This window comes from Pelodiscus sinensis, chromosome 9 (assembly GCF_052426305.1).
Source record: "Pelodiscus sinensis isolate ZL-2025 chromosome 9, ASM5242630v1, whole genome shotgun sequence".
Lineage (NCBI taxonomy): Eukaryota > Metazoa > Chordata > Testudines > Trionychidae > Pelodiscus > Pelodiscus sinensis.
The window spans coordinates 19,952,055-19,972,396 of NC_143060.1; the positions used below are offsets into that span (position 1 = coordinate 19,952,055).

Genomic DNA, 20,342 nt, shown 5'->3' on the forward strand with positions numbered 1-20,342 from the left:
TGTGGGTCCCTCTGAGTCAAAAAGATGAGAATGCGGAAAGGCCAAATTGGATTTAGAGTAACACAGGTTTTAATAATTCCTTTTTAAATTCTGGCATCCACACCAGGAAAAAGTCATGCACTCCCACTTAGGAGTGCCATTATTTCTATGCTTACTGATGCGCTTCTCCTGCCTTTCCCTATGTGATCTTTCTCTTGACCTCCTCTCCCTCCATGCTCATTGCTGTTTCTCTTCTTTCTTCACGCTGCTTTTACTGTGTCAAGATTCAGACAATGTCACAAACAGTTAACTAGAAGTGTGGTGGGCACATACTGGGAGCTTGGATAGAGATAACAAGTATGATGTGGAGAGTGACACATACATGGCTACATCACTTTGGGGGAGCAAGCTGGTGTCGATCGATTTGTTCTGCAAAACAGTGCACTCATCTTTTTTAGGCACAAACTGTTGATATGCCAATGTTTGTTACCCATTAGATAATTAACAGGAGTGATTGTTTAATGACACCATGTCTGCCCACCAATATTAATACTTTCTCACAAGCTCAAGCTTTCACAGGAAAAGAGCTCACCACAGCTAAGCCCTTACCATCTTTTCATGATTCTGCTTGTTAATATTGATTGTGGACTCCTTTATGACAAGTAGTGTGATTTCAGGAAAATATGAAAAACTGTTCCACTCCTCTCGGCTTTTGTTTTTTTCTTCACCTTTCCTGTTTTTGCTGTCCATTTTTTTCCTCTTCAGTTTATTATGTTTCTCTCTTTCAGGCTGTATAACCTGCAAACATTTTGGAATGAAAGTACCAGATGAATATAAATTTCATGACAAATTAATCTTAGGGATTTCTCAAACCCTAGATCCAGTGCTTTTTTTGTGACGGTACTTCCCGGCACCTCTAGTCAGAGCTCAACACTTTTTCCTCTGGAGTACCAGCACCTTTTTTTTTTTTTTTTTTAAACACAAAAAAGCACTGCCTAGATCAGTCATATCTTTTATGTATACATCATAAAGACATTAATTCTCAAAGAGGCTATTTAGTGAAACACAGGCAAATAAGAGCAAATAACTCATACATTGTGTCTGAGAAATCTCTTGATTCTAACTGGAAGAGGGAGCACATATGGGTACAAGAACCTCAAGTCTGATATTTACATCAAAGTTCATTAAAGAGTGTCATATGTCTCTTAAAAGCCCCTGACACTCTGGGTATCAAAATCACTGTGAAATGCATGTAAAGATGCTATGCAAAGGAGTAATGCATTAATGTTAGAAATTACGTTTTTAAGATTTGTATCAAAGGACTGGCCAACAGCAAAGATGAAAAACAGATTTTCTGACAAACAGAATACATTTATCTAGATGGCTGTTTACATGTAAATACTGTATTTTGTATTTCAATCTGAACCAAATGCTAATATAGGGCTGTTAAAACTTCAGAGAGAAAAAGTAACAGGAGGAAGTAAGCTACTTGACTGAAAATGCTGGAGTAAGCTTTGGGTGAGATATGCTTATTTACACAAGAGATTAACCTGTTAGGTTAGCCTCTCAAAAACATGTTATGATTTTGACTTTGTTTTATTATTGCACTCACGTACTATGTTCAATACAGGGGCAAGTGGTCTAAGATAAAACATATAAATTGAGGTACACTGTTCCTTTGAGAACAGGGGATCTGGGATCCTGTGATCAGGGGTTGGATTCTATAGGGGGTTAACTCAGAAAGGACTCAGGGCCTAAGTCCTTCTGTTGTCAACCTGCAAGGCAAAGATAGGCCTGTGTAGTCCAGGACAGAGTGCTTAAGTGGCTGACAGGCTGGTTGTGTTAGGACAGGCCTGCCAAGCCACTGGATCCAGCCCGCAGAGGCAGCAGGGAGCCCCAGACAGACTGCAGGGCTCCGTTTCTGTTTTGAAATTGGAGGGGAGGAAGGAAGTTTTAGGAGCCGCCCCGCCTCCAGCACATTCCCCCTGGCCGGTTACTGGCAGAAACCAGCCAATGCGAGCTGCTTGTTAGAATAATCGGCAGCTAAGAAGAATCATGGCAGCTAAGAAGAATCATGCCCCCTTCTGTGCTCAGTTATTCATCAAGCACATGGCCAGCCAGGCAGGCAGGCAGGCAGACTGGGAAACATTGTAAGCTCTGCAGAACAGGCAGGCAAGTTTGGCAGCTGACAGGTACATCTCTTGGCCACAGCCTGCTTCTGGCACCCCAGTCCTTTCCTGCCCCAACTCTGCCCCCCCCACCATAGCCAAACCCTCTGTCCCCCTCTTATACCCATAACCCCTAAGCACCCCAGTCTCCTGCCCCAGATCACAATCCCCTCCTACCCTAGGTGACATCCCAAACCCCTACACTCCACTTCCCTGCCCTAGGTCACAACCACCTGCTTCATCCCAACTCCCTCCCAGATTCCAGTCTCTCTCCCTTACCCCAGTCCCTTACTCCAAACTCCATTAATATCATGAAGGAGTACAGCCCTCAACCACTTTCCAAAGTCTTGGAGTGGCCCCCCATCAAAAATTATTGCCCACCCCTGTGTTAGGGACTTAAATATCCAGCTGTACAGGCAAGACTCCCTTGCTATGGAGAAAAGTGGTAAGAAAGTGATTCACAGCTCGGATTCCAGGTGGTGTGTCATACATTCTAACTAGTATTGCCCACAATTAATTGTGCAATATTTGGCATGTCAACCTCTCTTCCTCCATCAGTAAGGCAGAAATAATGCTATCTAAGGGCAACAAAGGTTAGCTCATGCCTGAAAAGTAATTAACAAACATTACAAAAACTCAGTTCAAAACTCAAGAGCCACACTCTCGTCTCAAAGCACAAGGTCTTCATTGTTATCTATTGCAATTCTGTGTGAGAGTTACATGTAACATACATGTGGACAATATTATAAAAATCATTTTAAAGACCATTACTAACCCACCGTGTTTTTATGCCATCAAGTGACAGGTTTTTCATGGCTCACTTGCCAAAAGGAAGGAGCACATTCCCTGTCCTCTGCACTCCTGCACATGTATCTTCCCACTTAGTTATATTTTATATAACTTTTTTCAATTATTATTAGTGTTGAGGTTGTAGTTCCCAGACTGTGCCAAGTACTTTCCAAACCCAAAGAACAGGCCAAAAATGCAGACCTATAAGGCAGTTTGCCATAGCCCTTTGCTCTCCATTGGACCCCTTTTTTAACTGTGAAGCTGTGTGAGGTTATAGGACAGATTAAGGATGTTAAATATCAATTAATTTACTAGTCAAGTAGCCAATGGAATTTCCATCGACTACTCAACTAATTGATAGGCACTTACACATTCTTCCTTTGAAATGTACAAGAGGCACAGTAGGGGCTTTTGTGCATTTCAGAGTTGGAACTTCGCATGCTGCCTGGGGCCAATAGGAAGTCCCTCTGACTCCAGGCTCCACACGGGCATGTCCCCTTTGAAACGCACAAGGCCTCTTGTGCCCTTGTGAAAATGTACAAGGGCTCTGAGGCATTTCAGAGGGGCAGCGTTGTATGGAGCCTGAGGTCAGCTATGAAGTGCTGTGGCATTTCAAAGCAGCAGCGCCGCCTGGAGCCCGTACCCCAGGCTGAGAGAGACAGCGGGGGGAAGGGCATGGCAGGGAGGGGGGGCGACTAGTAAACTAGTCCTTAACATCCTTAGGACAGATGTGATTTTCCTAGGGGGCCTATTTAGGAATACTGTATTTGAGAGCAGCATTTAAATAGAACTAATTTCAGGAACACAATTTACAGTTTGAATTGTTTCCATACATGTCAGCATACACATCTTTTATCACTTGGATTAGGGATGTTAAATTTAAATTAACTAATTAAATAGTTGACGCAATTTATATCGACTATTCAATTAGTCAATAGGGTGCATCCATCTTTGAAATGCAGCAACAACCCTTTTAAAGGTGAAAGCGTTGCAGGGAGCACACAGCCAGTGGGCCCCGTGCTCCCCATGGCATTTCAAAGCAGCAGCACCATGGGGAGCCCGGGGTCAGCTGGGGACTCCTGTGCTGATCCTGCGCTCAGTGTGGCACTGTTGCTTTGAAACACTGCAGGGAGCTCGGCGTCAGGTTGCACGCAGCGTTTCAAAGCGGCAGCACCGCGTGGAGCCTGGAGTCAGCTGACCCCAAATTCCATGCAGCACTGCCGCTTTGAAATGCTGTGTGCTGCCTGGGGACACACCAGCTGGCCCTGGGCTGTGTGTGGTGTAACAAAGCAGCAGCGCTGCGTGAAGCCTGGGGTCTGGCCCCAGGCTCCACACAGCACTGCCGCTTTGAAGCACCTCTTCCACATCTCCTCCTCCCCCCCCCTCCACTTTTGCAGCTTCTTTTTGAGAGGCAGCAAGGGATAGGGAAATGATTAGTCAACTAACCTGTTGACTATCCGATAAGCATTTGCTTATCGGATAGTCGACTAGTCATTCACATCCCTAACTTGGATAAGCCCAGAATATCTATACAAATCCCACTTTTGAAATCCTAGAGAGCAATACCTGGCGTGGCTGATTTGGTGCAAGTATTAATTTTCATTGTGACTTTTAGCACTCACAAAAGCAAAGAACTAGTGCTGACCAAAAGCAGTCTGTCAGTTTCCTAATGCAATTCTGCCACCAACCTACCACGCCCTTCCTTTCCAAATTAGTAATGACATCATCTTGTCCAAAAACTACTAATTGCTCAAACCACAAGGTTTCACAACACAGAAAAATGTTTGTGACCACTGCACTTTTTCTTCTTCTTCTTATGATCTAAACAAAAGTTTATGACAAGGTTTTCCTAGAAGTAAAAGCTAGTGCAGCCATCTGCAAAGGACTACAGAGTTCTGTTAACCTTTTAAAACAATGCCAAGAATCCTACTAAACAAAGAGTCTGAAGTTGAAACTTCTCAATTAACTAATTTTCTAAATAAGGTTCAAGTTTTTGCAGCGTATAATTTTTGTTATGTCCCAAATTAATCCTCAGTCTTTCTGTCCGTGAATGGACACTCACATTTGGTTTGCGCCTCCACTGTATTCCATTGTTTCCTGTCACCATCACTTCATATTGTGGCATGATCCCATTGTCTCCCAAATTAAATCCATGTTTTTCATTCTCTGTTGAAATCTGCAATGATGAAGTCTCAAAAATTTCTGCTCCATAATGCTTAGTTAAAGTCTCCATTGTTGATAAGTATTTAACCTTCAGATCATGCGGAGAGACACTGCTGTCACAAATGGTTTTATTATTGAACTCCTTAAGGAAATCCTTGAAAACATTATTTATCCGAATTCTCGTTAAGATATTCCTTTGTCTGATGGTCTTATTCAAAGTTTCAGGAATATAGCGTTTGTAACTGGAAAAAAAAACCCCAATGGAATGTTAATATTGTTACTTCAATTTACTGTTATAAGACTGCAGTTGGTGTACTGTAAAAACAACTTAGTGAAAATATACGCAGAGTTTCATAGTACATTTAATACTAATGCCACAAAAACAGTTTCATAACACACATGACAACTGCCAATTTTATTCTTGATATAGATAATGTGTAAACTTAGCTGAATACCTCATTCAGATGTAGTAAGTTGTAGGGATCAAGCTCATTAAGACACATAATAATAAAGCATTTATGGGACAGTTAATTAAAATATGTTATAAGAAAGCATTTAAAGCTGAAGTTATTTTTGCCATTACTTTAGACAAAAAATTCTGACCTGTGTGTCCTAAGTCACTAAATCAAATCAAGAAGAATCATGGGTACTCACTATCTTTAGGCGCCTATATATGGCCTTACACTTTTGAGAATTTTGTCCTTAACTTTTGCTATAGCCTTTGAGAAATGTATATTTACTTGGGCAATAAGCTAATAAAGCAGTAATCATAATCAAGTAAATGTATTTAATTATACTGCAAACTGTGAAATTAAAACCATAATATACCATTAATTAACAAGCAGTGGTGAGAAAAGCAAATTTTATTTTTACTACAGTACATAAAACTAAAATGTTAATAGGGAGGCTGTGGAATCTCCATCTATGAAGATATATAAAAGCAGGTTAGATAAACATCTATCAGGGATGGTCTAGATGATATGGATCCTGCCGTGAGGGCAGGGGACTGGACTCGATGACCTCTCAGTGTACCTTCCAGTTCTAGTGTTCTATGATTCTAAACTAGATTTAAAAGGTTATTTTGTTCAATTTACCAATGGCAGACTAACAAGAACAGGTGTTACTAGTTAATCAAGTTGACACTTCTAAATCATCTATTGCTATAACAAACTGACGCACTGAAGTTATATGAATTCCATCAATATTCAAGACTTCATGATTGTCCATTTTGCTGTAGCTTCATAAAAGTCACTGTAACCAGTAGGTAACAGAACTCAAGAGTATCTTCCAACTGCATATCCTTACCACAAGAGCTAAAAGAGAATTGCTTAGCAGTAGTAACATCAGGGCTTATATTCGCTGACAGATTAGCTGGGAGAGAGCACCATGTCCACACACATTCAGCAGGACTAGTATTCTACCTAGAAGAGGGCAGAAGCATATACAGTACTAAGTGTAGCGTTACCCTGACTAACCTGATATCCTTGGGAAGCTCTGGTAGCTTCATATTTTTCTTGATGGCATAGTGCGAGATTGCAAGGACAGCCATTCCCAGACATTCATTTTCAATTTCATGAACCTCCTGATCATTTTTAGGGTCTCGAACTGGTGCCAGGCACTTCACCAAATCATACTGTCCCTTAATGGGAAGTGAAGAAAAGTTGCTTTAAAAAATTATTGCAATAATCTATCTTTTGCATACCAACAGGTGCAACAAAATCATAGCCGTACACAAGCAGCAGCAGAGCCTTACAAAACAGGAAGTGCTGCCTTCTCCTTCACACAGACACATAAAATGGAACAAACAAAAATGCATCCAGACCAACCTCACTCTACAGCCTGACAAAAAAACGTTTTTTCAGTGGCAGTTTCTGTAGCACAGAAAAGAGATCACGTCCACTGAGACATGTGCCAGTGCCCCAGTGACTTCAGTGACACTCACTGATGTTATTTCAATAACTTTGTCCTTCCTCGCCCCATTCCTGTTTGCTATTCTTTTAGTCACATCTTAAAGATCAGATTGAACTCTTCAGGGCAGTGATACTTTTTCTGACTTTTATGGGAGTTGGGATTTTTAGACTCTACTTTTTTTAAAAAATGGTAGTCCCCCAAAACACAATTTTTGTTAACACAGTAACACTGTCAGATAAGGTTCCGTGGGGTAACAACCCATCCTATAGTTTAATGCAGATCCCTTCTCCTTCCTCCCCGCCCCCACAATGAGCAAATAAAGTGCCATTAAAAAAAACCCTAAGCATCAAGGTTTTCAAGCAATAGTAACACAGACTATGATACACTATGACATATATATGATTGTTTAATGAACAAAATATTTTGGGGTAATGCCCCCTTTAAAAAAAATCTCTGCCCCATATATTTTTTGCAGTTCTCTTACTTCCTTGAAAAGTGATTTCTCAAATGTTCATATTCTGCTGTCGTTAATTTTACATTTTTCTTTATTGTGGTTTCACAACAAAGCAACACTCTGCCATGTTAACATCTCTCTTCAGACTTACCTTGCTTCTAAAAAGGGACAGTTAACTGTGTGAAAGTCACACTTCTGTGTGAAAATTTTGTGGCCACTATAGTTACAATTAACGCCTAAGATTACTATAAAGATGTAAGCAACAAAAAAACATTCTTTGTCTCCGTCTCCCCCCCCCCCCCTCGCTTGTTTACTTTGTGCATTCCACGGCACTCCACAAATTCACAGGTTTATAGGAATGGTCTATTCTCTCCCCCCCCCCCCCCTTTCCTCTGTGTATTTCTCCCCACCAACACTCTGTATTCTTTTCTAGCAATACCTGAAATTCATTAGGTAATGTAAGGAAGCAAGATCCTGCACTCAAAATGCTCGTATCTCACACGCACACACGCACACGGAAAAGGGAAGGGAAAAGGGAACTACAAGTGAAGAAAGCCAACAGGAAATTGAGCAATTCTGTAAACCAGACTCAGCCGAAGTTTAAACTCTACACAATTTTTTATAATTAAGATATACAGGCTTTTCCAAATTATCCTGATGTAATCTGTTGGCAAGCAGAGGTTGCACATTTAGACTGAGGTTTTCAAGAAAAAAAAATGTGGACATTTTGAAGACAGACTGGACAGAGCACCTGAAAATACACCATAAGTTTTATTCATACACTGACATAGAAATGAAGGGTCTGCCTTATATGGGCAGACTGTTCTTTAAAAGATGAGAAAGGGACAATTTTATTCAAGCACATATAAAGAAAACAAACTACAGGCAGTCCCCGGGTTACGTACAAGATAGGGACTGTAGGTTTGTTCTTAAGTTGAATCTGTATGTAAGTCGGAACTGGCGTCCAGATTCAGCCGCTGCTGAAACTGATCAGTTTCAACAGCGGCTGAATCTGGACGCCAGTTCTGACTTACATACAGATTCAACTTAAGAACCCCAGGCATCCCCAAGTCAGCTGCTGCTGAAACTGATCAGCAGCTGATTCCAGGAAGCCCAGGGCAGAGGCTTCCTGTAGTCAGCCACTGGTCAGTTTCAGCAGCGGCTGACTTGGGGACGCCTGGGACAGAGCAGCTGGGGTGCTGCTGGGTTGGTCCAGAAGCGCCGCCGCTCCTCGGCGCTACTGGACCAACCCAGCAGCACCCAAGCTGCTCTGCCCCAGGCGTCCTGATTCAGCCGCTGCTGAATCTGACCAGCAGTGGCTGAATCAGGACGCCTAGGGCAGAACAGCTGGGGTGCTGCCCGGTTGGTCCAGTAGTGCCCAGAGCGGCGCTACGGGACCAACTGGCAGCGCCCCAGCTGCTGTACCACAGGTGTCCAGAGCAAAGCCATGGAGCACGGGGGCAGCGGGACAGCCCAGACGCGCCGTGGCTGTCCGCTGCCCGCGTGCTCCGCGGCTTTGCTCTGCTTTGCCCCCCCCCCCCCCCCCGTCCCCCTGGTCTGCAGACCAGGGGGACGGGGGGGAGGGGGGGGGAAGCAGAGCCAAGCCTCGGAGCGTGTGGGCAGCGGACAGCCCTGTCCGCTGCCCACGTGTTCCGCCGCTTTGCTTCCTCTCCCTGGTCTGCTAGAGACCAGGGAGAGGAACGGCCCCGTTCGTAACTGAGGATCCGACATAAGTCGGATCCGCGTAACTCGGGGACTGCCTGTATTCCAACCCCAGAAGAAATGGCTAAAGTTTTGAGTTTTTAAAATATAATATCTTACCTGTGCAAAGAGATATTCTAATGAATTTGCATCAAGGATAGGGGTTCCATCTGGCACTAGTTTCTTCTCATAAGAATTCTTTTGTTTCTTTGGAGATGTGTCAAGGATAGGAGCTCCATATGGCACTAATTTCTTCTCATAGGAATTCTTTGGTTTTTTTGGAGAATGCCTCCAGACTGATGGCTCGTTTTCACTTGTCCCATGCCAGTTTGTAAAATAAAACCTTACGAAAAAGAGTAATGAATCTTAAAAATTATGGGGAGCCTCAGTATATTTTGGGTATCTATTCTGAACTGTTTAAAATAAAAGTCTAGCAGTAAGTTAATATTCTTCACCTTTCTACTCTTATGTAAAAATATACATTGGTCCCAAATCCTGGACCACTGCCAAAAACAGGATGCCAGTCAAATGGTCCAATGAAAAGTGATATTATTAAACTCTAGTAGTTTTGACTTTCATATAGTATTCATGCTATGCCTGGGTAGGTATTATAGCCATCACGATAGCCTGAGTCACTATTCTGTCTCCTCCTCGTGCAGCTAGCCACATGAACACAGGCCAATTTTAACATTGTTTAATCTATTATCTAAAGATTTGCTTGAACAAGGACTAGTTTTTAATCACGATATCTTGGCATTTCTGAGGATTCCAACCCCTAAAACTCCAGCTCTTGGCACTCATGAAAATATGGCTACTAAAAATAAGGCCAGAATTGAAGGAGCAAGACAAATCTGAATAATTCATTTTTAAAGGGATGCAGTCAATTTACAAAATATATTGGAAATAAACTTCATAGCCTGCTGAAATATTACTAATAATAATTATCTTCAGGCTGAAATCTTCAAAGAAGCTGAAAAGAATGAGGTATTTAAATCCGCTGTACTTGAATGAGAGTGGTGTACCTCCCTCTCTTTGCCTTTCCTCCCTCAACCTCAAGCTCCTCTAAAACCACCTCAGTTTATATGATCATTTTAAAAATCCATATTAACTTTTTCAGTTAAGTATAACTTCTGCAAACCCTTCACAACCTTTAGAATCTTAAACAGCATTTGTCTGTCTAAACCCATGTGATAAGTGACCTCAAAATGTTATTTTGTGGTTGAAATGAGGTAAGATTCGATACCTTAATGTATTTAAAGGTCAAATGAACATGGAAAACTACAATAGCTACTGCACGTACAGAAGAGAAGGCCATATGCATAAAGCTACATTAAAATAAAGGTAAGAGTTTCTTTTGGTGAAAAAAGCTAGTGCACAGTCTCAGTAAATCAAGCAGTGGAACAAAGCTAAAAACTATTCACAAAAATACTCAAAGGAACTACTTATTATGGATTATTAATTTAAAATGTTCAAAATGTGCAAAGTACCTTCAAGTGGGAAAAAAACAGGAATGGTGGAACAATTTTGGCTGAAATTAAAAACAGCCTGAGGTACACGTTTGGCATGGAAAATTTCAGCACAAATACCGTATTTTCCGGCGTATAAGACGACTTTTTATGCTAAAAAACATCGCCCAAAAATCGGGGGTCGTCGTATACGCCAGGTATACAGGCAGTCCCCGACTTGCAGGTATGAACGGGGCTTTTCTCGCCCCAGAGGACACAGACTGCGGGACCTCGCAGTCCCGCCGCCCGTGTACTCCGGGGCGAGAAAAGCTGCTCCGCGTCTCCCTGGTCTGTAGACCAGGAAGACGCGGAGCAAAGCCGCAGAGGGGCTCCAGCAGCGGGGCAGCCCAGGCACGTCTGGGCTGCCCCGCTGCCTGAGCCCCTCCACGGCTTTGCAAAGCCTCGAGGGAAGCCGGCAGAGGCGGCAGCCCAAACGCGCCGCGGCTGTCCCGCTGCCAGCATCCTCAGAGGCTTTGCTCCCGGTGTCCCTGGTCTGCCGGGGACCGTCTCCAGCAGACCAGGGACACCGGGAGCAAAGCCGGAGAGGTGGAGGGGCGCTGGGGCGCTGCCGGTTGGCCTCTTAAGGGGGGGTAGTCTTATACGGCGAGTATAAGACAAAAACCTATCTTTTAACTAGAAAATTAGGGGGTCGTCTTATACGCCCAGTCGCCTTATACGCCGGAAAATATGGTACCTTAAAGTCTGGCAAAGCTACAAGCAACTTAAAACAGGGTCTTCCAATGGAAGCTTCCAAGCAACCTCAATTCTATATAACAGGAATAATTATAAAATTCTGGGAATTTTCACCACTGGCTTATTAAAGTAGAAACATACAAATATAATCTGATTATATGACGAAGTGTTTTTTTTTTTTTTTGTTTTTTTGTTTTTTTTTTAAGAATTAGGAACAGACTCGTGTAATGTGGTTAGTTAAAAATATTATACTTTGACTCAGTGATTAAAATTCCCACAATTGCATTTTTCCTATCTGTAATATGATACAAATAAATATAAATTAAGCACTTCTTTAAAAAGAAGAAACAACTACCCAGAAGTATAACAGAACACTATTGGCAGAAACTGCCCTGAGTTCCTATTTCCCGAAAAAAATCAAGGTTTTTCTGGAATGCTCTCATTTAAGTTGATGGGAATCTAATGGGAGCCAAACTAAGCCAATGCTGAACAATTCTGGAAATCCCACCCTGTGGAGGGGGAGACACAAAATTGGGCTCTTCACTGTTTAGTGCTTTCAAGTCTCCAATGTGTACAATAGGAATAAACAACAGGATTTGCCTATCTCTCAGGGATATTTTGTGAAGTTAAATTCACTAATGGTTGCACACATGGAAACTGCTAAAGAAATAGAGACTATTATGATTAGACAATAGTTCTCAGCCATTTGCACTGTGACTCTTTAGTTAGTCCAGTTAGTTACAGCTTTTGTGGTTTGGGGTTGTTTTAAGGTGATATAGCAAATGCATATATTCTGAAGACCTTTTCACCTTTCATGTTAATAAAGGGTTTTTGCTTCTTTAAACTGAGTTCAGCTCTAAGTGTTACACTAGCCACACAATTCTTGAAAAAACATACACTGGATTCTAGAAATAATCCATCTTTCGGTTGTACCCAACATACCTCATGCGATAATAGAGTCGGAGGGCTGTCTTGTCATCTATTTTGAAAACATGGTTCGGTGCATACCAGAGTTTTCTACTCTCCTCAAATAGCGCAAAGAGATTGTGGCACAATGGAGATACAGCTATTAAAAAGAAAAAAAAAATGAACTCACAAACTGAAACCCGAGCTGCCCTTTTCACAGCTCACAGGAGAGATATGTACCACTAAAACTGTCCAAAATTCTGTGACTTGATTCTTAGGTTTGTTTTGCTAAAAGCAAAAAAACCCCTTCTCCTTCAGTTAAAATTGGAAAACAAATGATGTCACTGTCCCATTTGAGTTTACTAATCCACAACAGACTTTTCCAACAAAACACTACAGGTGATTTATTTTGAATGATGACCAAACCCCACCTTACAATACAACAAAACAGATTACAGTTGTCTCCATACGGGATGAAGCCATCTAATTTCTCTTTTGGGTTTCCTTGTCAATAAAAGGAGAGCACTATCCACAGCATGTACCTCACAGAGGCCCTCTGTACATCAGGAAAGCATCTCTATTTAGGACACACTCCTGAATTGATGCAAACCCTCAGCTTCTCGCTCAGTTTTTACTGAATCCATTCTCAAATAAATGTATTCTTAACTCCAAAAATGTTGAGGAAAATAAATGCTATATTAACTGTACAATGATATAATGCAGGGCAGGATACTTGTTCTCTCAATCTAGCGGCAGAGGACAGGTATACATGGCATATCACCATAAGAAAGTCATTTACAACAGACTAATTTCAGGGCCTTAGTGAAAATCTAGCATTTCACAAAATGACAAGCTGACAACAGCAAAAAGAAATTGAAACATACAGGATTTTTGGACCTATCAATCAGGTGTCTCGTATAAGCCTAGCTCCATCAGTCACGCTTTGAAGAGTTGCAAAATCTAATCATCTAACTAGATGTGGTTAGAAATTAGACTTCAGAACTGACTGGCAATGGACAGTGTATGTGTTAGTATAAATACAGAGATAGGCATTTGACAATTTTTAAACTGTTAACAAATAATAGATGCATTTAATATTTGCTGTAATTTATCATAAATGGTTTTCATTAGCAGCCAACTTGAATGTGTATTGAATGAAATTTGACCATGAGATTTCCCCTACTTCACACTGAAGAAAGGGTAGGGTAACTGGGTGATCACTTGATGTTGCAACCCATTGAGGGAGTGGAAAACTAAACTTTATTTTAAATCTTCAGTACATAGTCATAAACAAACACCTGATCAAAAGATCTGCATCTCCCTTTGTATCAAGAATGTTAAGAGGCAAATAATTCCCTAATCGTGTAGTAGATAGAATTTTTATTGACTACCTAATTATAAGAAGCGCTCAGTCCCAGCTTATGCTGGGTCCAGGAACTACCCCCACTGCAGCTCAGCAGTTTAAGTGTGCCAAGAGCCAGGATCCTCTGCAGACAGGGCCCACAGCAAGCCTGGGCTCGCCTTAGGCAGAGGCTGCTTCACGGCAGCCCCCACGCACTGCTGCCCCTGATAGAGGCAGGAGGGCGGGTAGGCAGCACCACAGAGACTGTGCTGCGGGGAACTGGCTTTTAAGCCAGCTCGCCACTTCCTTGCTGCCTCTGATACTGAGGCAGCAATGGGGGAGGGGGTGCAAGTAGTTGATTCAGCTAACCAATAAGCCTTGGCTTGTCAGTTGGTCAACTACTTGTTTACATCCCTACCTCATATCAAATACATCAGAAGTAACTGAGCTGGAGATAGAGTTTAAAACCAGTGTAAGCAAAAAAGATAATCAGGCCCTAGTTACATAGGAAAGCACTAAAACTCGGGCTTAAATTTCATTGACTTCTGTGGCTTACTCGTGCATTTCAGTATTTTGCTGAACTGAACAAACGGATGTTGCTGATGCACTTTTGTTCTAAATTTCCATGCAAGTTGAATTGTGTTTAATTCTCATCTCACTTTACAATATACTAGTACTGTACACACCAGTGACAATATATTGAAAGCAAGAAATGAGAGTGGGGAAAAACAAGTAGCACGATTAGATAAGTGTAAGGGGACTGTTACCCCTTACTAAAAGTCTGTGGGAGTTTTTGGTTTACCAGCTTCAGAAGGGGAAGGGTTCATGAGACTGACAGACCCCAGAGACAATGGAAAGCAGTCAACACTCCAGCTCAGCCTGACTGACAGGTTGTAAGTGGGGATTGTTCTGGCTCTGTCTCTGAACAAACAAGCTGTGTGCAGAAGAGGTCCTGCAAAGACAGAGAGCTGAAAGAGGAGTACAAGAAGAAGTCCTGCAGCGACAGAACCAGACACAGACAGGCCAAGCAGTGCAGACCCTGTGTTGAGCAGCAGACTGGCAGTGCTCAGAGAGCCAAAAGGAACAGAGAAACAACACAAGGAGCTGGAACTGGCCAAGCAGCACAGCCTGCAGCTGGATGTGGTGAGCTACTGGGACCTGCAAAGTGTGGGGAAAGGCTCTGGACTGGGAGAGGGGTCTGGCCACTTAGAGACTGAGGCTGTGTGGTCACTGCCAGTGCAAGCGTGTCCAGCCTGCAGCCCCTTGCAGCACATCCAGGGCTTCTAAGGAAGAGACTGTGAACTGTCCTTACACTCTGCAGACTGCTGTGTTGATGTCCCTGTGCTACAGAGCAGGGCTGTGTGTTCTCATTTAACCATTCTCATTGTTTCTTATTCTATTCTCTTTAATCAGTTGATGTTTAATAAATTGTATTTGCTTTGAACCTTATGAAGTGATCACTGGGCCAAGAAGGCCTGCAGTGTAAAGAGAGCACCTTGGAGTGGGGACACCCTAACTCCTGCCCCTAGTGACTACAAGGTCAGGGATTAAGCCCCAGGAAACCTGGGCCCAGCCTTGTTGGGGTTTCCAGGGCTCTGCTACTCAGGAGAGTGGAGGGGGAGCCCTCAGGATCAGGGAGCCGTGGGGTAAAGGAAGTGGGAGCGGGGACTCAGATCCTTTCGCTGGTTCATTTCACCGGGGTGTATAGAAGCCAGGAAAGTTCCCCACAATAGCGGGACCATTCCCCCGCTTACATAAGTATCAGGGAGAGTAGGGAATCATTATTTTGCCAGGTAGTCCAATTGCCATCTTCTGAATCTATCTCCTATGGTCCTGCAGAAAGGGTTTCTTAATACATTTGCCAACTGGTATGCTGCAGTGAGAACAGCTTCATTTAACTATAGACTAAGACACATCTTGAAAGACAGCCTAATCCTGCTCACATAAAAGTCACTGGAAAAAATGAAGTGTCAGTGCTGGAGTGGAGGCTCATGGCTTTTTGCAATTGTAGGGAGAGAAGGAGAAGTTCTTCTGCAGAGGAAAGTCTCATTCCTCCTTCTCCCCATGAAATATAGAAAGAATTCTCCAAAAGGACTCTTACAGTTTTCTACCCCAGAACCTACCCCGTCAGCATTTTGCATGACCAGAAAGGGATGGATTTATTTAGGATACAAAGACAAAATGTAATTCAGAACATAGCTGTCTCCTGCAACACTCACCGCACTTCTGGGCAGCTTCAATACACAGGTCTTCTGCTGTGTACTCGCCACTGGTATACCAAATGGGAGGCTTCTCTTGCAAATAGAATACGATTTCCAATCCCTGCTCTCGTGCTTCTGTGGTCACTTCACTTTTTTTTGAGTTTCTCAGTTTTGCACAGAAAGCCATGGCTTTGCAATCCTCTTTTACATTTAGATACTGCATTCAGAGAGGAAACAAATTCACAGAAAAAAAAATGTGATGACAAGTTTGATATTTCACTCAAAGCCAAAGCCACATTCAGGGCTCAAGCCGGGGTTTTTGTTCAGGTCCAACAAGTGAAAATTATTTCAGTAACTCTTCACTTAAGTAGGCTTCTGAATATAATTATAGTTTCTCAGGCTTTTTCAGTCTGATGATCCCTTATTAAAATGCAAGTAAAAGCAAAATAATATGTCAATGGTAGCAATGCTCCTGCCCCACACAACCCTGTCCCCCACATTTAAGTTTTGGCCACCACAAAATTATTATTGAATTTTATTTTCTTTGCTTTAGAACTGTAATAAAATTTTCAATGTCTTGCAATGCCTCCATTCCCAATTAACTTTGATAATACACCATGAGATGACAACCCACAGGCTAAAAAAAAAACCCTACATAGATTAATTTTTAGATGTGTTAAAAGAAATTCACTAATTTGCTTTTTCAGCCAAGAATATTAAAAGCATCTAGAGCAGGGCTGGGCAAGATGTGGGCTGGGGGCCCAATCTGGCCCGCCTAAAACTTTGATCCAGCCCATGGACAGCATCCAACCGCTTTCTATTAATACCTTGCTGCCTGTGCCACCGAATTCCCAGGCAGTGGCTCAGACAGCAGGATTCCATTTAAATGGCTCATGGCTCCCAGTCACAATGTTACCCTGAGAGGGGCCAGAGCCATGAGCCCTTTAAATAGCTGCAGCAACCCCCAGATGGCTGCCAATTACAGCACAGGTAGCAAAGGGGCTGATATTTAAAGGGCTTGAAGCTCACAGTCCTGCCACTACCGCATTGATCACTGCTGCCCAGGGTTTCTGCAGCTATTTAAAGGGCCCCAGGCTTCACCGTTTGAGGCAGGGGGTGGAGCTGGCCCATGACTCTGAACCAAAATTACGTGGCCCCTCTCTTACAAGCCCAAAGCTAGAACTAAATCACTGAACACATTTTTCTTCTTCTCATACTTGATGTGCCATACCAAGACGAGCATTTGCTTTTATTCACCCCTCAAAACATATAATTAGCACTATACAGTTTTAATGCAATGTCCTTAAGACTGAAATGTGCTACATATGTGAACTGGATACAAGGTGCTACTCCTTATTGTATTATAAACACTCTTTGGAAGGAAACATGAATAGTGGAGTCAGGCGGACACAGAATCCAAGCTTTGTTGTACAGGGGGGTTTCTAAATGAATGCTTCTTCTGACATCTAATTCCATTACAAATGAAAACCAAAAGAATATAGCTTCCATAAGTATTTTGTTTAAAAAAAAAACACACCTGCATTTATCTGAATGTCTGGTCTTCCAAAACAGTAGAATGAATTGTCTTCAAACTTTCCAGAAGTGATTCAACCCTATCTGTGAACAAGAAGAAAAATGTTAACTCAAAAGGGAGCCGTGTTGAGGTTTTCTAAGCCACATAATATATAGACATATAACCAACTGCAGTCAATAGGAATCTTTCCACTGACTTCACTGTACTTTGCATCAAGCCTTTAGAATGGCAGTCTGATCTCAAATATAACTACAGGCAGTCCCCGGGTTACGTACAAGATAGGGACTGTATGTTTGTTCTTAAGTTGAATTTGTATGTAAGTCGGAACTGGTACATATTGTAGGGGAAACTCTAGCCAAACATTTCTTCAGAGCTCAGTTTTATTCTCCCACACCTCACTTCCCTCAGTCCTTTATTCTCAAGCTGAGGTATCTGCTGAGAAAAGCCACTCCGCGTCTCCCTGGTCTCCTGGGGGCGGAGCGCTAGCTTCACGTCTCCCTGGTCTGCTGGGGGGAAGCAGCTAGTGCGGGGTTGCCTCACCCCGTTTGTAAGTAGGGATCCGATGTAAGTCGGATCCATGTAACCCGGGGACTGCCTGTACTGAAAAAAAAACCCCACTAGGAGCACGTGTTGCGAATTTGGCACTCCCATAGAGTGCTCGTGGAAGTTCAGGGTACGCTCACTGCCTATTTACAAAACCAAAAAGCGGGGGACACAGCCTCATTTCTTATTTTTTATTTGTATTTTAGTAGCACCCAAAATGTTTAGTGCACTCCATTCACAGAGGAAGTCATATTCTTTGCTATGAAGACTCTAATATGCAAGTAGCATTTTCTCCTATGCTCCACCTCAGTGCATCTAAGAGTCTTCTGTTTTTGATCTCTACACAGCAGATTTCAACTCCATTCTTATCTCTCTTTTCCTTCTTTAGGGTGTTTGGATTTTGTCATTTCTTGCCTTTGTTTTTTAAACATTCCCTTCCACTCAAACCTCCTCTACCTTTAACCAAATACTGACCCAAAAAGATTTGCAAACATTTCCAGATTAATTTTTCTCCCATTTCTCCAAATTTGGCCTTCTTTCTATCTAATTTTAGTTCTTATTCACTTCTCCTGTTTTCCTTCTCTCCACTCCCTGCAGTTTTCCTCCCCCCATTCTCCTTTCCTTCTTATCAAGTTATTCTTTTCATGAAAACGCTGGACTCCTGACACCCTTTCTTCCAATGGAATCTGGAATCCGGAATCCTCTCCCCTAATGTGAACAGTCCTATAGATCATGGAGCTGCTCTTTCCTGTGCCCATCTCCAAAGGCAACTTCAGCATTTGAACAAAACAACTCCCCTCCTCAAAGTAACCGACTTCTGTTTCCCATCTCACACCAATAACCAGAGTGCTGGCCATAAGCGGATCCTCCCACTTGTGTCCTGCATTTCCTCTAAATGTGCGCTTGAGCTAAAAGATCATTATTTTTGCTGCAGGAGTATTAGAGCTCAAGCCTACACCACAAACTTTAATGTAGTTTGGAATTCCTTTCAGCTTAGTTCCAATGCACATCTGAGAGAGCAAGCCAGACATTCTATCTCTTCCTTTGTTTTAGAAATGGCTAGCAAATTGTGAATACTACCAAATACAGTATAAATATACAAGATGGCAATTTAGTACACATGCACCTTCCACTCACAAACCCTGATAATTCCTAATTAGAGTTTCCAGACAAATCCCTGACTAACAACAAGGCTTTGATAAGGAAAATAAATAGAGAAGATTACTAGACATGCAAAGAAGCCAATAATTATTTCTGTGTGGAAAGATAGAATTTAAATACAAGGATTTTAATATGGCAAGTTAACTAATGAAAAAAGCGCCCTTTATGGTAAGAGTCCTTCATAACCATGGCATACTCTATTTTAACATGCTTACGAAGCCAAAACATTAAAAGTTCTGACAAGTGTGTGTGTGTGTATATATATATATATATATATATATATATATATATATATATATATATATATATAAATAAACGAATCATAAAAATTATACTGAAACTTTAAAATGCAAAAGGAAAATAAAAAGTCTAGTCTGGCTTCTTGTAAATCTCATAATAAGTCAGAACTATTGCTTTTCAACATACTGCTCTTCTGCTACACTTAACTCATAACTCTTGTTTCCAATTATAGTAACAATTCCAGGAATAACAAAGAACAGTAAGTGCTGTTTCATTTACAATAAACTTCTGGGGACAATCAATGTCTGTTCAATAACTCAGCATTTATTACCCAGTCTTCTTGATAGTATTTCATTCAGTACCAAAATTCATTTTTAAAATGAGTGTTGTGAAATAAGAATGGAATAAAATCACCTAAAATTCACACTGTACACGTCAAGCTTCTTTTGTACATCTTTGTTAAGAATATTTACCATCATTGCTACAACATTTATGTTATGTACATTAATATAATGCAAGGATTCACACTCTTGGGATCCAGTTCAGACTAATGAAATGCCTCCCCTAACACACAGTGCTAGGTCACTAGGGATATGGACTAGAGGCCCAATACTTTCTCTAGCCAACAGTGCACACTTTTTGTTAACGGTTGTTGCTACCGGTAATTGTAGACCTAGGACTCGCTAATAGCCAGCCCTGTAATTATGACTGACTATCTACTGGTAGTGGCAGCCCTCTTTCATTCCATCTTCTGCTGCCTTACAGCTGTGTAGATGTGACTGTTCTAGTTACAGTACACCATAATTGGTAGAGCTCTGAGTAAAGACCCAAGTTGAGCTGTCACTACTCCATTTTACTTTCAGTCTGACTGAAGAAACTTTCAATATAATCCATTGACTGCAGAAGCACCTCCAATGCATCCGAGTTCTAAAGGATAAACAACATGTTTTATAACCCCATCCCCAGAACTTTTCCATTATAAGCATCTTCCATTTAAGCTAAAAAACAAAAAACAAACCTCCATTAGCCAAAAGGTATAGTAAATTCTAGAC

The 20,342-nt window shown here is 41.9% G+C and overlaps 1 protein-coding gene across 4 annotated transcripts in view; it reads right to left on the reverse strand.

The window, feature by feature from the left end:
* The window catches only part of JAK1 (Janus kinase 1), a 98,608-nt gene that overhangs the window by 24,323 nt on the left and 53,943 nt on the right, over nt 1–20,342 (reverse strand). For 3 of the 4 annotated variants that reach the window (XM_075936159.2, XM_075936158.2, XM_089780454.1), the window contains 7 exons: nt 17,350–17,429; nt 15,831–16,029; nt 12,306–12,429; nt 9,286–9,508; nt 6,575–6,738; nt 4,999–5,341; nt 589–777 (listed from right to left, as the gene is read on the reverse strand). In XM_075936159.2, coding sequence (XP_075792274.1) covers nt 589–777; nt 4,999–5,341; nt 6,575–6,738; nt 9,286–9,508; nt 12,306–12,429; nt 15,831–16,029; nt 17,350–17,355 — 1,248 coding nt within the window. In that variant the 5' untranslated portion in view covers nt 17,356–17,429. The remainder of the gene's footprint in view (nt 1–588; nt 778–4,998; nt 5,342–6,574; nt 6,739–9,285; nt 9,509–12,305; nt 12,430–15,830; nt 16,030–17,349; nt 17,430–20,342) is intronic. The other variant, XM_075936161.2, reaches the window with a different exon arrangement.